The following is a 16,529-nucleotide window of genomic DNA, read 5'->3' on the forward strand; positions in this document are numbered from 1 at the left end:
TCACCTAACAGTCCAGATGATGCCATATGGCAAACAAGCTGTTCCCATATCCCAGGAGCTACTTGGTAAGAGCTTGGTGGTCACTCTTTCTCTGCAAGACTGTAAATGGACATTTTCTGTTCCAACTGCCTATTCCCAATACCTGGTAGCCATTTTCCAAATTATCACACAGAGGCTGAATATTACTTATAAATGCTTGGTCGATAGCTCAGGCTTGTTACTAACTAACTCTTACATTTTAAGTTAATCCATATTCCTTATTTATGCTCTGCCATGTGGCAGTACCTTTATAAGCATGGCTCATTCATCTCCTGCTCCCTCTGCATCTGGCTGGTGACCTCTGACTCTGCCCTTCTCCTTCCTATCATCCTTAGTTTTATTGCCCTGCCTGGCTACTGGCCAATCAGCATTTTATTAAACCAATTTGAGTGACAAATCTTTACAGTGTTCAAGAAGAGGATTATTTCACAGCACAAGACTTTTTTTTTTTTTTTTTTTGAGACAGGGTTTATCTGTGTAGCCTTGGCTGTCCTGAAGCTTGCTCCATTGACCAGGGCAGTCTTGAACTCATAGAGAGCTGCCTGCTTCTGCCTCTGCCTCTGCCTCTGATAGGATTAAAGGTGGGTGCCACCACCCCCCAGCTCTCTCTGCAAGACTCTTAATTTCTCCTTATGGCAGGATTCTTGTTTGATTCAAGGTAGTCCACTGGGCTCCTTGAGGCTCACATGGAATATGCCCAGCAGGGGCCCCTCCCAAAGAAATTGGTACAACAGGAAGAGGGTAAGGTCTACCCCAAAGGAGGCTAGCAGGGCTTACGGTGGACACCTGTATCTTCAGGGGAAAGTGATGGCAGGTGGCCATGGTGAGTTGGTATGGCCAGTCAGCCCCCAGGCCTTCCGGCTTTTGTCCTAGAACATCCTGGCCTGGGTCCTCAGGCAAGCCCTGGTTAGTTTGAGGGAACATTCAAAACCTCCACCAGGGGGCAGCATGCCCCAACATGCCCTTATTGGCTGATCAAACTGGTCATTGATAGCATCTCTTAGTGAACTGCTCCTAGTGGCCCCAGAGACCCAGCACTTCCTGTGGTAAGGCTCTTGATAGGATTTTGCCATGTAGTCCAGGATGGCCTGAGACTTATTTTGTAGCCCAGACTGTCTTCAGACCGGCTATCCTCATGTCTCAGCCACACTGTGTTCTTTGCGTGAACTTATTCCTTCTTTTTTCCACTCTCTCTCCTCAATTCTTTTTATCCTTCTCACTTCTTTTAAAAAATATTTTTATCTGTGAGCACATAGGTTCAGTGCTGACAGAGGCCAGAAGAGGGCACTGGATCCCCTGGAGCTGAAGTAACAGGTGTTTGTGAGCTGGAAGCCAAGCTCGGGTTTCCTGGGAAATCAGGAAGTGCTCTTGACCTCTGAGCCATCTCTCCAGCCCCCTCACACCTCCCTCCCTCATTCTTCATTATAGGCTTGCCAGATAGAATACAGGATGCTGTAGGGAGAGGGATGTTTGAAAAAGCAATATTTAAAAAAGGAAAAGCTATATAAAAACTACTGTTTTACAAACTCCCTAAAAAATACATGTATTCAAAAAGTTTCATTAACATTTCCTTACCCGGAATGTTCCTCCCAGAAGCTGTAGATAATTAAAAAGCCAGTGCCAGGTGTGGGACACCTTTTGTCATGGTGTTGGTCCACAGACACAGACCTTACTAGAATAGGTAAGACTCAGCTGCTGAAGACACCACACACTTTGACCACAGGACATGGAGAAATCAAGCTGGTGTCGACCTGGAAACATCCTCCTTGATGGCTAAATTCCACAGTGTCAGCAGGTGCTGTGCAGGCTGACGGCATAGAAAAGTCATCAAGAATCTTATTACCCAGATGTGAACCCTGTGAGCTACAATAGTGAGCAGCCTGGAAAGATGTGCCCACTGGTGCAATAATGGCATGGATCTTATTGGGGTAACCAACAGTGTTCTAATTGGAATTAAGGTGTATTCTGTAGGAGTCAACTGTGCCTGGTACTGTAAACCTGACCAAGGATCCATGGCTGGAGAGGTCATAGAACTGTTATTTTGCTAAAGGAATGTAGTATCACAATACCTTTTAGATACTTAAACTTTTAGCCATATGCAGCTCACCCTCCTCAGCGAAACTTCTTTACACAGCACATGGTGGTGAATACAGAAATCCACAACTGATAAAGTGCAGAGAGTAAGTGACTGTGGACATTTGTGTCACTCCCTCCACTGCAAGGCACAGAAGAGGGCACAGGAAGTCTGTAAGAGCCAGAGGCTGGGCAAGGTTGCTGGGAAATGATGTCAGCGCACTCATAAACCCACAGTAGCTGTGGTTGCCAGCACACCATCAGACAGATCAGAATGTAAAGGGAAGGGGCTCATGAGGCCCGCCACAGAGCTGAAGAGCTATTGGTAGTTGGCGGCCTCTGGAAGAAAGAGGTTATCTTCTTGGACGGTGTGACCCACGGCAGTCGCCCATGCTGCAGTGGCTGAAGTCCTGTCCATGAGCATTTGGCATATGGACGGCACTAACTGGACTCAGTGGGTTAGAGAAACAAAAGGAGGCGTGAAGTTGAGAGGATGTGTACATGGGGGATTCCAGGCGGAGCTGGAATGGGAGAAGGAGGAGTGAACATGATCTAAACACACTGTATTTCTGTGTGAAATTACCAAGGAACAAGTCAAAAGTTTTGAGAAGATATGGGATGTTCAGTTAGACTTTAATGTTAGATAATGAATACATTCTAATCACCATCCAATATCACCCTTTTTCTCTTTCAAAGTCCGACAGCTTTCTCTTCCTTCCCCTTCCTCCCCTCTTTTGTGATTCCAGTTACTTTGCCCTCCCCTGCCTACTCAGGAAGGAGGAGTCGTTTGGAAAGTCACTCAGGAACCTAGAGGTCAAAGCACCTTGGCTCTGGTCCAATTCTACCATCCACAGACTGGAGAAAATGGGGCCAGTACTGTTGGAAGCTCAGTTCCTGTCCTGGCTAGTCTTATGTCAGCATGACACAAGCTAGAGTCATCTGAGAGGAGGGAGCCACGATTGAGAAAATACCATCACAAGATCTGGCTGTAGGGCATTTTCTCAATTAGTGATCAATAGGGGAGGGTCCAGCCCATGATGGGAGGTGCCAATCCTGGACTGGTGGTTCTGGGTTCTGTAAGAAAGCAGGCTGAGCAAGCCATGAGGAGCAAGCCAGTAAGCAGCACCCTTGCATGGCCTCTGTATCAGGTCCTGCATCCAGGATCCTACCCTGTGTGAGCTCCCATCCTCACTGCTTTTGATGATGAACTGTTATGTGGAACTGTAAGTGAAATAAACCCTTTTTCTCCCAAGTTGTTTTTGGTCATGGTGTTTCATCATAGCCTAAGACAGTTCCCATCTAGAAGATGGGCATAAGAGCCTGTGCCCTTAAGTGTGTGCACGACTCTGCTCCCCTCCACAGAATAACAATGGTTTGGTGAGAGTCAGGCTCCAGACTCAGCGTTCAGCCAATTCCCACGGTGCATCTTCTGGTACCAGCAGGGCCCCTGAGTTCTGGCCCATTCTCATCATCTGGACTGATCATTTCTTGGCAAGATTTGTTTCAGGAGCCAGGGATTCAAGCCAGTGTCTGTGTATCATGCATGGGGCAGGAAGTCTATAAAAAGGGACTGGAGGGCTGGGATACCCAGTACACTCTGCTGAAAGATGCAGGACAATCAAACCATTCCTTATCTCCTTGTCAGAGCAGGGCCTTTTGAGGGGGCGTCATGGTGCACTTTAGAGCAACGCCTTCTGACTAAATAAAGAACTACAAAACTCAGGTCCTAGATCTGCCGCTTAAGACTATGTGACATTGAGTGGCTAGTTTAGCCTCTCTGAGCCCAGTTTCTTCATTCATAAAGCGGCTTTAATCAGGTGTATTGGGGTGGTGTGAAGACGGTGTGAGCTAAACTTGTAAAGCACTTGGAACAGTGACGATCCTCACCAAACAACAGCTGTTGTTATTGTTTTGCCCAGCAGCAGAGGGAGTAGGATGTGACTTCTTTTGCTTTGGGGAAAATTACTTTAATTGCTTAAAATGTGAGCTGTGAGCTCAAAAGGAAGGAGGTATTTATGGGAATGATGGGTCAGGCAAAGTCAGGAGCAGGTACCTCCTGCCAGAGGTGTGGAGCTTTTGTGTCTGAAACTCCCAAAGGAACAAACCGCTGTCAGGTTGGAAGGCCTGGATCTCCACCAAGTGTGGCTCTGTCCGGGGTGCTGAAATCTGCTGTCTGGTCTCTTCCTTATGGCTCCTGTGAGCCACATGCTCCCTGCCTTCTGGTCCCCTGTTTAACTTACAGGAATACACTAAGCATCTACTATATAGTGAGTGGAAGTAAAAGGGATTCACCTAATCTTCAGCTCAAGTTGCTCACAGCTCACAGGGAGGGAGCCAAGCACAAATGTCTTAGGATAGATGAGGTCAAGTAGAGTCATTTCCCTATTCTTGGGCCTCAGTGACACCCGTATCTCATCTTCCTTCTTGCTTCTTTCTGTTCCTCAACCTTTATACCCTCCAACCTTTCATACTTTTAAAATCTGATTACAGCAGATAAATCTTCTCCTCGCTATCTCTTTCTCTACTCATGGGTGTCACATAGTCAGCCGGACTAATGATCGATTTTAGGAATGAAAGGGGGAGTAGAGAGAAAACCGAGGTTCGGGGTCTCTGAGAAGTGGAGGACCCGCCTAGACAGGGGTGAGCTCCTCATCATATTTCTGCATGCCCTCGTCTGGGAGAAGCACTTCAACTGTGAAGCTGACCTTCTTGGCGTGGACGAAGCTGTAGGTATTGTCAAAGCGCAGGACATCTAGGAGACAAATAGGAGATTAGTTCCCACTGGCCATGCTTGCCAACCTGGTGCAACTCCCCACTGTACCTTTCACCTCCCTGTGGGACCTGCCACCCTGAGCAGAGCCTGTGAACGGACATTACCTCCTCCTGGCATTCATCCAAGCCAGGCTTTAGTTGCATGAACAGACGGTGAGAACAGTGGGTGTTAATTACATCCCATTGTTTTCACATCTGCATGCTCACATGATGAGACAGACCTTGAGAGCAACAGAAGCTCCCTAGCCCTCTTGGATAAAGTGGGGGCTGGGCAAAGCCTGAGGTAATGGTCTTCACCCTCAGACCACGAGTGACCCAAGGAACAGTCCTTCCCAGATAGGTCAGAATTCTGCACTTGTGCAGCTATGCTGAGGCTGACATGCAGCTGAGATAGCATGGCATTCAGCTTTGAAGCTGTGCATAAGTTGGCTTACTTCCCATGGCCTCATGGGGGGAAAAACCTGCCCTATTATCCTTTGCTTATGTCCTGTGGCCCAAGCACTCTCAATCCTTCAGGGCTTGAGTGTTTCTGATCCTTGGCACATACTAGGTGTTCATGAATGTGGCTTGGGAGTGAATGAAAGCTCTAACCTGGACGGTAGGTCCTGGCATATGTCTGGGGAAAGGGGCCACTGCCCATGTTCATCCTTTAAACCACATGGAAGGTGGCTCCTGTCTTCAGAGCCCATGCACAGCAGGGGCGGGGGTGGACTTACAGACACCAGCCTCTGCGCAGGTGAGGCTCCCGTCCTCAGGTACCATGTGGGCATTGTAGCGCTGGCTGGTTAGCACCTCAGTCATCTCCCCGGCTTTCTGCCTCTCCCCCATCTTGGTCTTGAGGAAAATTCCAAAGCCAATGTCCGCACCATCAGATGAGAACTGCCACCTGGGAGAGGTCGGGTTGCTACTCAGTGTGATTGGTCCCTGAGGGGTCGGAGCCCAGCCATGGGAGGAGCGACGGTCTGTCCCTACCTGAGGACACAGCCTGGAAACAGGATCTCATATTCCACCTGGTGTGAGGAGCCACGGCTGATCTGCACTGAGTGTTCATACTGAGTCTTCACCTGGTCCCGCACGTACATGGACTTGGGGATCTCCCCACCATAGTTGATCTATAACGGAGTCTAGGGTCATTTCTCTTGCCAGAGACACTCTTATCATCACTGGGAAGATTTCTGCTCCCCTTCCCCGAATTCTTTCCTGGCTCTCTAGGCTGGGCCAGCACTTCCCCTGGAAGCTTCTTCTTCCAGCTTATTTCCAAATCTTATTTCATCTTTCTCTGTGTATCTTCTCAGGAGCTCCCATAAGTCCCAATAAGCTGGACCCACCCAGCTCAATACCTGGTCTCTATACCCAGAGGTCTATCTGGATATGTTTGTGGAATGAATAGTGGATGGGAAAGGAACCCATCTCTACTCCTCCAACTCCTTCCTATCCTCGGGCTCTGTATACCTTGGTCAAACATTTGGGGTTCCCATCTGGGTCAGTCAGAGTTCCCCCAAAATGAGCAGGCAGTTCCTCAGGACTGATGAGTTTCAGCAAACCTTCCTTCCAGCTGTCTGGGAGCAGGGAGATTGAATGGTGGTTATCACATGCGGAAAGGACCTAACAGCCCCCACACCAGCCAGGATACCCTGAACTTGTGTCTGCTAGCTCTCTGGGAGTTAGGCTGCCGGGGATAACTTCCAGGTCTCCTGGACCTCCGGCTATAGGAAATGGCTTTCATAGCATCCAGTTGCTATCGAAACATGTTTACCCTTGGCTTTTGGGCTTGGACATTCTTGAAGGTCTCCCAGTCATGAGTAGTAAAGCTAAAAGTTGCTTCATTGTCTCAAGAGGACTGCAAAGCCCAGTGAGTTCAGGACCTTGTTGAGATTACCCAGTCAGTAAGTCAGATCTTGTGGTGGGAGCAGCTCTGTCTAGAGAGACATCTGTCCCTTTCATCACCACAACCGTCAGATATGAGGCCCACGACTGTTATTCATATGTGAACCTCTAGGGGTTCTGGGTCCTGGGGATTGCTGTGGTCCTAGCCCTGTGGCTAACCTAAATTAACCCTTATAGCTGTGGAATATTTCTTATCTCCAGTTGGAAATATCACAATGTCTGGAATGCTGGGGCCTAATGTACTGAGCCTTGTGGGGCACCAAGGGGAGTAGAGGGCATAGACTTGTGGGTTCATACTGTGTCAGGATTTGTTGCCTCCCCACAACGAGGCTATCTTGTCATCCATCAAGCTCTCCTTCATAGTGAAACTGGGTAGGGGTAGGAGCTGGGGTATTGGGAAGAAAGAAATTGAGGAATATAAGACTCCCTTATAAGGAATATAAGGAATAATAGATCACATAATTAGATGATGTGAACATTCTGCGTGGGAGATGGTTTTCCTCTAAGCTCAGGCTCACTGATTTATGCTTGAGAATTAGTTTTCTTCATTTTATCTTATCTATCTATCTATCTATCTATCTATCTATCTATCTACCTATCTATTATCTATCATCTATCATCAATCTATCTATCTATCAATCAATCATCTATCATCTACCAATCATCTATCATCTATCTGTCTGTCTATCAATATCTATCATCTATCTATCTATTTATCTATCAATTATCTATCTATCTATCTATCTATCTATCTATCTATCTATCCACTTACTTTACCTTGCCACGGATAGAACTCAGGGCCTCATATGTGCTGGGAAAGTACTTGGCTGAGCTATACCCACAACCCACTTCTGCTACTACTAAAAGCAATTCTTGTCAGGGCAATGGAACACAATTGTAGTCTCGGCACTCATGAGACTGAGGCAGGAAGATGGTGAGTTTGAGGCCACTCTGTCTCAAAAAACAAAACAAAAAATAAAAGTAAGTTGTTTTTCTTACTCATATTAATATGCAAAATTGAGAAAACAGTTAAAGACAAACAATACCTTTAAAAACATCATCTATTCTGTTTGTATTTCCTTCTAGAGACCTGTTTGTTTTGTACACATTTGCTTTATTATTTTTAAAATCATATTTATTTATTTATTTTGTGTGTGAAGGGGTCACACATCACAGCACACATGTAGAAGGCAGAGGATAACTTGTGGGGGTCAGTTTTCTCCTTCGCCTGTGTGGGTTCCGGGCGGCACTCAGGTCACCAGCCTGGTGGCAGCTCAGCCATCACTCTGACCCCGTACACTTAGTTTTAGAAAAACAAATCATTGTTTCCCTGTGGCTGGTGTGTAGGTGCACATGTGTGTGCCCATCAACATGCATGCACATATGTGCACCTTCATGGAGGTCAGAGGGTAACCTATGGCAGCACTCCTCAGGGCTTATCTACTTGGATTTTTTTTTTTTCCGATGTGAGTCTCTCATTGCCTGGGATCACCAATCAGGCGAGGCTTCTGGCCAGTGAGCCCTGGGGAATCTTCCTATCTCCACACCCTCAGTGCTGGGATTACAAAGTGTGTGCTAGAACACTCAGGTTTTTCTTTTCACCATGAATTCTGAGGTGAGAACCATGTCTGCCATGCTTCAAGGTAGGCCATCACTAAGTCAGCCTTCCCCGCTCACCATGTGGCTCTCTGATCTACTTCCATTTTTTTTCCACTTGGCAATATTTTTTTTTCCATTATTCAGTTGTGAATTTCTGGGTAGGGTGGTGCACTCTTGTAATCAGCTAGAGGAAGGGGGACCAGGAGTTCAAGGTTCTCTTTGGCTACTTAGTGAGTCTGAAGCCAGCATGAGCTCCATGATAGCCTGCCTCAAAGAGCAAAACAAAACAGCAAAAAGCAATATCCAGCCACAGCACAGCTTCTGCAGCTGCCCAGAATTCACTGAATGGATGCATCATTCTGCATTTATCCAGACCCTTCGTGTCCGACTGCCTTCTCTGAATCTTGGCTACTTCTCCTGCTTTTCCTCCTCAGCCTGAGATGCCGTTAGAAGAACTGGGTGTCCAAGTGCAGAAGGGAAGCCAGGGCACATAGAGAGCCAAGGCTGAGGAGCAACACAGCAGAAACTTACAGGGGTAGGGGTCAGGAACGCCTTCCTCCCAACTCACCCGAGGACCAAGGCAGAGAATAAGGCTTAGGAGATGACTTGGCCCTACATGATGAGCCCCATCTTACTGCGGGAAGAAGGAGCCTGTGACTGCAAGCACATGCTGAGTGCTGGAAGGGATGACAGACCAACATCACTCTAAAGCTGATGTGTGAGGCATACAACCAGGGCCACTGGAACAACTTACTTCCCAACACCACAATTTTCCTCCGTGTGTCCTCACTCAGGAATGGCTTCATGAGGTTGTAGCCCACAGGGAACAGTTTGGTGGCTGGAAGGACACAAGAAGAATAACAGGAAGAAGTCAAGCCACGGGGCCACTTTTCCACAACAGACACAGCCAGTGATACAGAATCATGACGGACTCGGCCAGCCCAGACCCTGACCCAGTCACCCAAGAAATAGCCAACTAACCAGCCATTCATCAGCCACTTACCCACCGCATAAATGAGCTGGTCACCAGCCTCCTCCTCATCCAGCCAGTAAGCTAACAAGCCTTCCAAACTGGTCAGCCTGTTAACAAATAATCTCCCAATTCACCAACTCACCGAAGTCAAATTTACCAAGTCAGCCAAAAAGAAAATCAATCAGCCTGCTGACCAACCAGCTAGACAGCTAATCAACTGCTCTCTCCAGCTACCAAACATTCACACAAAGAGCCAGTGATCCAAATAACCAGCTGACCATGCAAATTCAGCTGAAGAACAAACCAGCCAGTCAGCCAATATGCCAGGCAACCACCCAAACATCCATTACCAAAATGCTAGCCAGGCAATCAACCAAGTCCAAAGCCAGTCAACTAGTCAGCCAGCCCAGTCAACTCTCTAACACATCACTAGCTACTTGGCTAGTCAGACAACCAATTAGCTAATCAACTGGACAACTAGTCAAGCAATGAGTTAATCAACTATCAAACAAGCCGTCCTTCTATCTACCTACCTACCCAGGGAATGGCCACCTGAATGGCTAGTGAGCACCCAGAATGGTGCCAAGCCTGGAATGTGCACCATAGGCATAGGCTTAGATTCCTTCATAGAGCGAGCAGATAACTTGCTCAGAAAAACACAATGAGCTGCGTAGTGATGGTACATGCCTTTAGTCTCAGCACTCAGGAGGCAGAGACAGGAGGATCACTGTGAGCTCAAGGTCAGCCTGGTCTACAGAGTGAGTTCCAGGACAGCCAGAGCTACACATTCAGACTCTGTCTCAACAAACAAACAAACAAACAAACAAACACAAAATGACCCCCCCCAAAAAAAAATAAAAGAAAGAAAGAAAAACAGAATGAATAGGAGTATAGGCCTGGTGGTGCAGGCCTGCAGTCTCATCCATTCTGAAGGCTGAGGCAGGAGGATTGCAAAGCCTATGTGGGTTATGGAGTGAGTTCACCGCCAGCCTGGGCAGCTTAGGGCCAGAGAGGGTCCAAGAAGGAAGAGTTGATCAGGCTGGGAGAGGGGAAAGGCTTTTCTAGAGGAGGTGGGAAGCCAGCTGCTGGCATTTCCTGGGCACTTCCTCTGTGCCAGAGCCAAGTGGCTTGCATGCAGGCAGCAAGCAAACCTCCTCACACAGCCCTGGGAGAGGCACTGAACCTTGAGGGTGGATGATGAGGGCACGGGCCCCGGGCAGGGGAAGTCACTTCTCACTTACCTTTCACAATGAGCATGAACTTCAGGGTCTCTGGGTAGTTCGCTTCAAGGAGGGCAAAGAACTGTGGAACCAAGAAAGCCTCCTCAGAGCCCACACCTTCTCCCCTTCCCCTCCTTTGCCATCTCCCGCGTGAAGATTTTAGACAAGTTTTCTTTTTTGGTATCACCTCCATTGCCCTCTGAAGGGAACCTCCTCACCTTGGATTGTTAGAACCAATGCTCATAGTAACCAATAGTCATTGTGTTTTTTATTTTTATTTTTATTTATTTGGTTTTTCGAGACAGGGTTTCTCTGTGTAGCTTTGCACCTTTCCTGGAACTCACTCGGTAGCCCAGGCTGGCCTCGAACTCACAGAGATCCACTGCCTCTGCCTCCCAAGTGCTGGGATTAAAGGCCAATAATTATTTTAATAGCAGATGATAGTCATGTGACTACACACGGGTCAGCTGTTCAGTATCTGCCCAGCACTGTGCACGTGCTTTACAGCCTCATCAAACCTTCCGGTCTCACTGTCCCCGTTCTGGAGGTGAGGAACCTGAAGCATGGTGGGGTCACAGGGCAGATGGGCGGTGGGGGGCAGATGACTTGCCCAGGGCTCAGAGCATGGGGATGACAGGGCTGGGACTGTGGAAACAGGCCCTGTGCTCTCCTAAGGTCTGCTCTGTGGACTTTCTAGGAGCCCTAGTAAGGTTTCCTTTGGGGGCGGGGGCTAGGAAGGAAACCACCTTTTATTAATTTGTGTTCTAAGTGAATGTAAGGGTCAAGCAGGCCAAGCTTGTCACCCAAGAGTGTGTGTGTGTGTGTGTGTGTGTGTGTGTGTGTGTGTGTGTGTCCGTCTGTCTACCCCTGGGCCTCCTTACCTCCTGGTACACTTCCACCAGAGGTTTCCAGAAGTGCTTCAGTCCCAGACCCTCGCAGTCAAATATCATCACAATGGTTTCAATCTTCCTCCCCAGCTGTGAGGATGAGCAAGGGGCAGTGATGGGGTCAAAGTGTAGTCTTGGGAGTTGGTGACCCAAGTACATGACCCCTCAGGATGCTTCTAAGCCTCCACTCTGTCCTCAGAGTAGCAAGAGTACAAGAATGAACGCATCTCCCCACTCATCCGTCCATTCACCTATCCACCCTTCCATCCATCCATCCACCCATCCACCCATCCACCCACCCACCCATCCACCCACCCATCCATCCATCCACCCATCCATCCATCCACCCTCCTTTCACTGACAATAGCTGGACTTATTTATTTATTTTTTTAAATTTACGATGGTGTGAAGCAACACAAATTCAGTCAAATCCTTAGTCTGAATGTTGAATTTTGCCTTGTTTTTATGGACTAGGAATATTCAGGACGATGTAATCTTCTGATGTCCAATTGTGGTTTAATGAAAGTACTCTGCACATGTTTGAGGCAGGCTAGGCTAAGCTATGATGCTGAGTGGGTTAGGCATTTTAGGTGCATCTCCAACTAATGGTATTTTAAACTTAGAATGGGTTTATTAGGATGTAACCCCATCATTAGTTGGGGAACATCGTCACTGTCATCAACTTTTTACTCTTTGCAGACTGTCCTGCCAAGGGTGAGGAGGTAGGCTCAGAGAGTTAAGAAACTTTCCAAGTTCACACAGCTGATAAGCAGTGGCACTATTTAACCTGAGAGCCCTCTGACCATGGTAGTAGAGAGAACACTGGTGTATTCTTGGGACCATGGCCCCCGACAGCTTCTCCTGCATCCAATCACTCACCCATCCGGCCAGAACCTCACCCGCTCTGTCTGCAGGTCACATTCATGCAGGATACGCTCACAGTCCCTCATCTTGGTCTTCAACAGGTCCTGCTTGGTGACTGAGAAAAGCAACCCTTTGGGGTCCAGTGGCCCGATGATGTCATACCATACGGGGCATCCGTCACGGTCATAGCCACACAGGCCACCAGGCATGTACTTCTGGATCACCTAGGCATGGAAAGATACATGACACTCGGCATCACACACCTCTCTGGGGGCCCCCAGACCTGACTAACCTATCAGACCCAAATTTTGTCCCCTGCCATGGGACAAAACATTGGCCTACACTGTCCCAAGTGAGAAAATTGAGGGTCTTGCAAGGGAGGGCCATGTTCATTGCTATAATACGAAAGCCCAGTACCAGCCAGACCTGGCTTCAGGCTTCTGGGTTCATTGGTCCTGCCTGCAATGTCTTCTCTGTCTTGTTTAGTGATAGAGAAGGTCAATACTGAAGGTCAGTAGGTCTGGTTCAAATACAGATACTGCTGTTCCCCTCTTCTTGAGCAAACGATGCCACCTCTCTGGGCTCCATCCCACCTCCTCTTGCATAAGATGGCTCAGATTCTTGCTCTGTAATAAATGCTGGGAAACATGGTATACTGTCCACATTGTGACCATCACGTTACTGTGACCCCAGTATGGGTACCACCCTTACCAGTCCCTTGATAGGTTGTTGCTTTCTAACCTGGACAGGATGCTTTGTAACTCTGGAGTGGGGCCACAGAGGGACTGACTGGCCACAGTGGCTCAGATACAAGTTTGGGGGGCCAGACAGGACTAAGCTCAAACCCCAGCCTCATCATGGGACTGTGGGACTTTGGGCAAGTTGCTGGACTTTTGCTGAATGGAAGGAGTGACAATACTTGCCTCACAGTGTTCAGGTGATTAAATGAACTCATGCTGGGACTATTTCTTTTCTTTTCTTTTTTTTTTTTTTTTTTTTTTTTGGTTTTTCAAGACAGGGTTTCTCTATGTAGCCCAGGCTGTCCTGAAACTCACTCTGTAGACCAGGCTGGCCTCGAACCTAGAAATCCACCTGCCTCTGCCTCCCAAGTGCTGGAATTAAAGGTGTCTACCACCATGCCCAGCCAATGCTGGAATTCCTTTTTTTGTTTGTTTGGGTTTTTTTTGTTGTTGTTTTTTTTTTTTGAGACAGAGTTTCTCTGTGTAGCTTTGTGCCTTTCCTGGAACTCACTTGGTAGCCCAGGCTGGCCTCAAACTCACAGAGATCCGCCTGGCTCTGCCTCCCAAGTGCTGGGATTAAAGGCGTGCACCACCACCGCCTGGCCAATGCTGGCTGGAAATCTTGACGCAGGAATTATGTGTTACTCTTACAGAAAAGGCCCCGTGGGGCTAATGGCTTCCAAGGGCATCTCTGCTTGCTGTCCTTTCCTTATGGTGTCCAGTGACCAGAGGCTGCTTGGGTGATATGTCCACAGAGATTGAAGTGTTTAGGGTTGGGGGCTCACCTCTGGGGGCTGCCAATCAAGGATGTGGTCAATGTCCATGGTCTTCCTGAACTCCATATACTGAAAATGAAAGGGTGTTTAGGCCCCGTGGGGCTCCCAGCACTCTGAAAAGGGCATGGAGGTAGGCGTATGAGACACTGATTGCCCCCCACCCATGAATACCATCTCCAAATCCTGGGTGATGCTTTACCTTGCGGAGCATGGCCTCCGATTTCTGCAGGTCAAAGTTCCGAGCTGAGGAAAGATGGGGGAAGGGGAAGGTGGGACAGGGCTGCGTTGCCTTGCCCTAACTTGTGAAAGCAGTGGGGGACCCTGGGAATTTGAGGAGGACCCTGCCTCTTCTGCCCCTCTCCTAGACCTGAGCATGGGAAGCAAGATGGTGTGGTCAGATCCTGAGAGCCACGGATTGCTATGGAGCTGCGGGGACCCAGGTCTTCTTACTGTCCCCTCATCTTCAACATCCCCACCTCTTCCCTCACCTCGGAGCCAACGGAGAAGGAAATAATCATCAGGGTTTGGCAGGGCGGGCAGCACGTCCTGGACATTTTCTCGGAACTGGAAAGAAAGATGCCTGTTGATGTGTTTCTCACACTGAGCATTGGCCTCTCAACTTGAAGATTTGATAATCACCTCTCCTTCCCTCCCTCCCTCAGTCTGACAGTGGCATAAGTGGGTGAGTGGAAGAATGGAGAGTGTAAGATCAAAGGCAGAATGGAGGGACGGATGAATGGGTGGGTAGAAAGAAAAAATAAAGGATCAGTTGATCAGTGGATGGATGAACAGATGGATCTATGCATAGGTAGGCAAGAGGAGAGATGGGCAGGTGAACAGGACAGTGAGTGAGTGGAAAGAGGAATAGATAAATGGGCGGTGGGTGAGTAAAGAGGACTGTGGGTGTTTTCCTAGTTCCCTTCCTGCATTCGCTCATCTTCCCATCTTTTACAAAAACGTGTCTCTGAAGGAAAGAAAGAAAGAGAGAGAGAGAGAGAGAGAGAGAGAGAGAGAGAGAGAGAGAGAGAGAGAGAGAGGTTCATGATCAAGGGTCCTCTTCCCCTTCAGCTGTGGGCACACCAACACTGTTCTGTCTCTCTCATCTGAATCCTACAGACTAGCTTTCCTTTGAGTCCCAGGAAAGAAGAATCCACCAGAGGACAGACATCTGCATCTTCCAGCTCCCACCCAGGGGGCAGGGGGGGGTGGGCAACTGCCAAGTAGAGCCCTCTGGGTCCAGCTCCTGGCTAAGTGCAAGTCTACTTCTGCACATGTAACACCTGTTCTGGTCAGGACTGATGTCACTGAGCTGTGTAGGACTGACCCCTGTAGAGGTGACACAGATGTCACTGAGCTGTGTAGGATGGACCCCTTTAGAGGGACAGCAAAGAGACAATGTCAAGGACATGCTGAATGAGGTAGGGGCCAGGTGATCCCTTCCACCCCACCTCCCAGTCATTCCCTCCTGAGGGCCTACAGGAGGGGCATCTCTTACCTTGGCCAGGGTCTCTGCCTGCTTGGGGCTCAGGTCTCCGACTCGGCCACTCATGGTGATGGCTGAGACTGAGGAGCAGTGACCACTGCAGGCAGAGGCCCAGCCTCCTCTGTCTGTCCAGACCCAGCCGGAGCCTTTTGCCCCCACCTCTGGGTGTGGCTCAGGCGCCTCCTCCAGGCCAGTTCTTTAGATTGGACATTACATAACTGGGATTAGGTGAGGTCCCGTGCTTGGCCCTGGGACAGGTCTGGAGGAAACGGCAGACCCGAGGGTGTGCCAGGACCTCTGCCAGATGAGGCAGCTGTAGAGGAGGGAGGCTGGCCTTCCCTGCAAGCCGTGACCACTGTCCTGGAGAAGGGGGAGTCCCATGCGGATGAGCCCCACTCCTCAGAGGTACAGCCTTTCCCTAAGGCTCGGTCTCCTTGTTCTCCTGATGGAGGAGCTCCCCAAGCCTCCCCCGGCTCCTACAGGGTGCTCCACCTACTGAGCATCCCTGCACTATGTTCAGAGTTGGGAGAAGCTCACACGCTTCAGCTGTAGCAAACACTCACAGTCAGGAGGTAGACAGGCTGTGGGATGGGCTGCAATTTTGGGTAGAGCTTGCCTAGTGTACCCACAGTCCTGGGTTCAAGTCCCAGTACTGCAAAAAGGGCTGAAGATGGAACTCAAAGGTCCGTGGTGAAGGCTGTCTTTTTCACAGGGCCAAAGCTACCTTTCCTGGTGTCTTTCAAACTACATTGCGAGGAACTGGTCCGATAGACTTGAACATAGGGAAAGGCCAGACATCTCCCCCCGGCCAGCGTCTACCTAGAACCCTGTGTGTGGGGCCTCTGGTTATGTACAGCTCCCATTAGTATTGAGGGTTCAGGTGGGGCAGGAGCATGGTCTTGGGGGCAAGGATGTCTTTGGGGGATTTCCGTATATGGCCAGCAAGAGGCATCCACCTGGGGGAGAAGAAGCTGGTAGGTCATTCACAGCAGGTGCTCAGGGAAGCCCAGAAGGTTCCTGTGTCGTTTGCTCTCTGTCTCATTCTGACATCCTACCACCAGATGGGCCTGAGGCCTATCCCTGCTCTGGATTTCCTTGTAAAGCCTTTCAGCCTGATGTTTGCTGGGGCCACTCATTCCTAACAGAGGGCTGCCAGCTCTGCCCGCTTACATGGACAAGAACACTGAGTGCTTGGGTTTTTGTGCCCTGCTAGGGG

At 49.0% G+C, this 16,529-nt stretch overlaps 1 protein-coding gene across 4 annotated transcripts; it reads right to left on the reverse strand.

Annotated features, from left to right (window-relative positions):
• Nucleotides 1–4,735: 4,735 nt before the first annotated feature.
• On the reverse strand, nt 4,736–15,379 carry LOC131920591 (SEC14-like protein 3). 4 transcript variants are annotated; one of them, XM_059275020.1, is made up of 12 exons: nt 15,326–15,379; nt 14,319–14,394; nt 14,030–14,073; nt 13,840–13,899; nt 12,350–12,538; nt 11,445–11,540; nt 10,585–10,645; nt 9,125–9,208; nt 6,337–6,443; nt 5,857–5,996; nt 5,601–5,770; nt 4,736–4,864 (listed from the first exon to the last, which is right to left on the reverse strand). In XM_059275020.1, exons 1-12 carry the CDS (start codon nt 15,377–15,379, stop codon nt 4,743–4,745), a joined length of 1,203 nt encoding a protein of 400 aa, XP_059131003.1. In that variant the 3' UTR covers nt 4,736–4,742. The 4 variants fall into 4 exon arrangements, with proteins under 4 accessions (XP_059131003.1, XP_059131001.1, XP_059131000.1 ...); XM_059275018.1 differs by having other exon boundaries at nt 6,337–6,439; nt 9,121–9,208; XM_059275017.1 differs by having other exon boundaries at nt 6,337–6,439; nt 9,118–9,208.
• Between the last annotated feature and the right edge of the window lie 1,150 nt (nt 15,380–16,529).

Source organism: Peromyscus eremicus, chromosome 10, assembly GCF_949786415.1.
Source record: "Peromyscus eremicus chromosome 10, PerEre_H2_v1, whole genome shotgun sequence".
In the NCBI taxonomy this organism is placed as follows: Eukaryota; Metazoa; Chordata; class Mammalia; order Rodentia; family Cricetidae; genus Peromyscus; species Peromyscus eremicus.

Coding starts and splice junctions, on each gene's coding strand:
- LOC131920591 (XM_059275017.1), bottom strand. CDS start 15,379: ATGAGTGGCCGAGTCGGAGACCTGAGCCCCAAGCAGGCAGAGACCCTG. Junction 14,395..15,325: donor AGGCAGAGACCCTGGCCAAG/GTAAGAGATGCC, acceptor CTTTCTTTCCAG/TTCCGAGAAAATGTCCAGGA. Junction 5,771..5,856: donor TTTCCAGGCTGTGTCCTCAG/GTAGGGACAGAC, acceptor GACCTCTCCCAG/GTGGCAGTTCTCATCTGATG.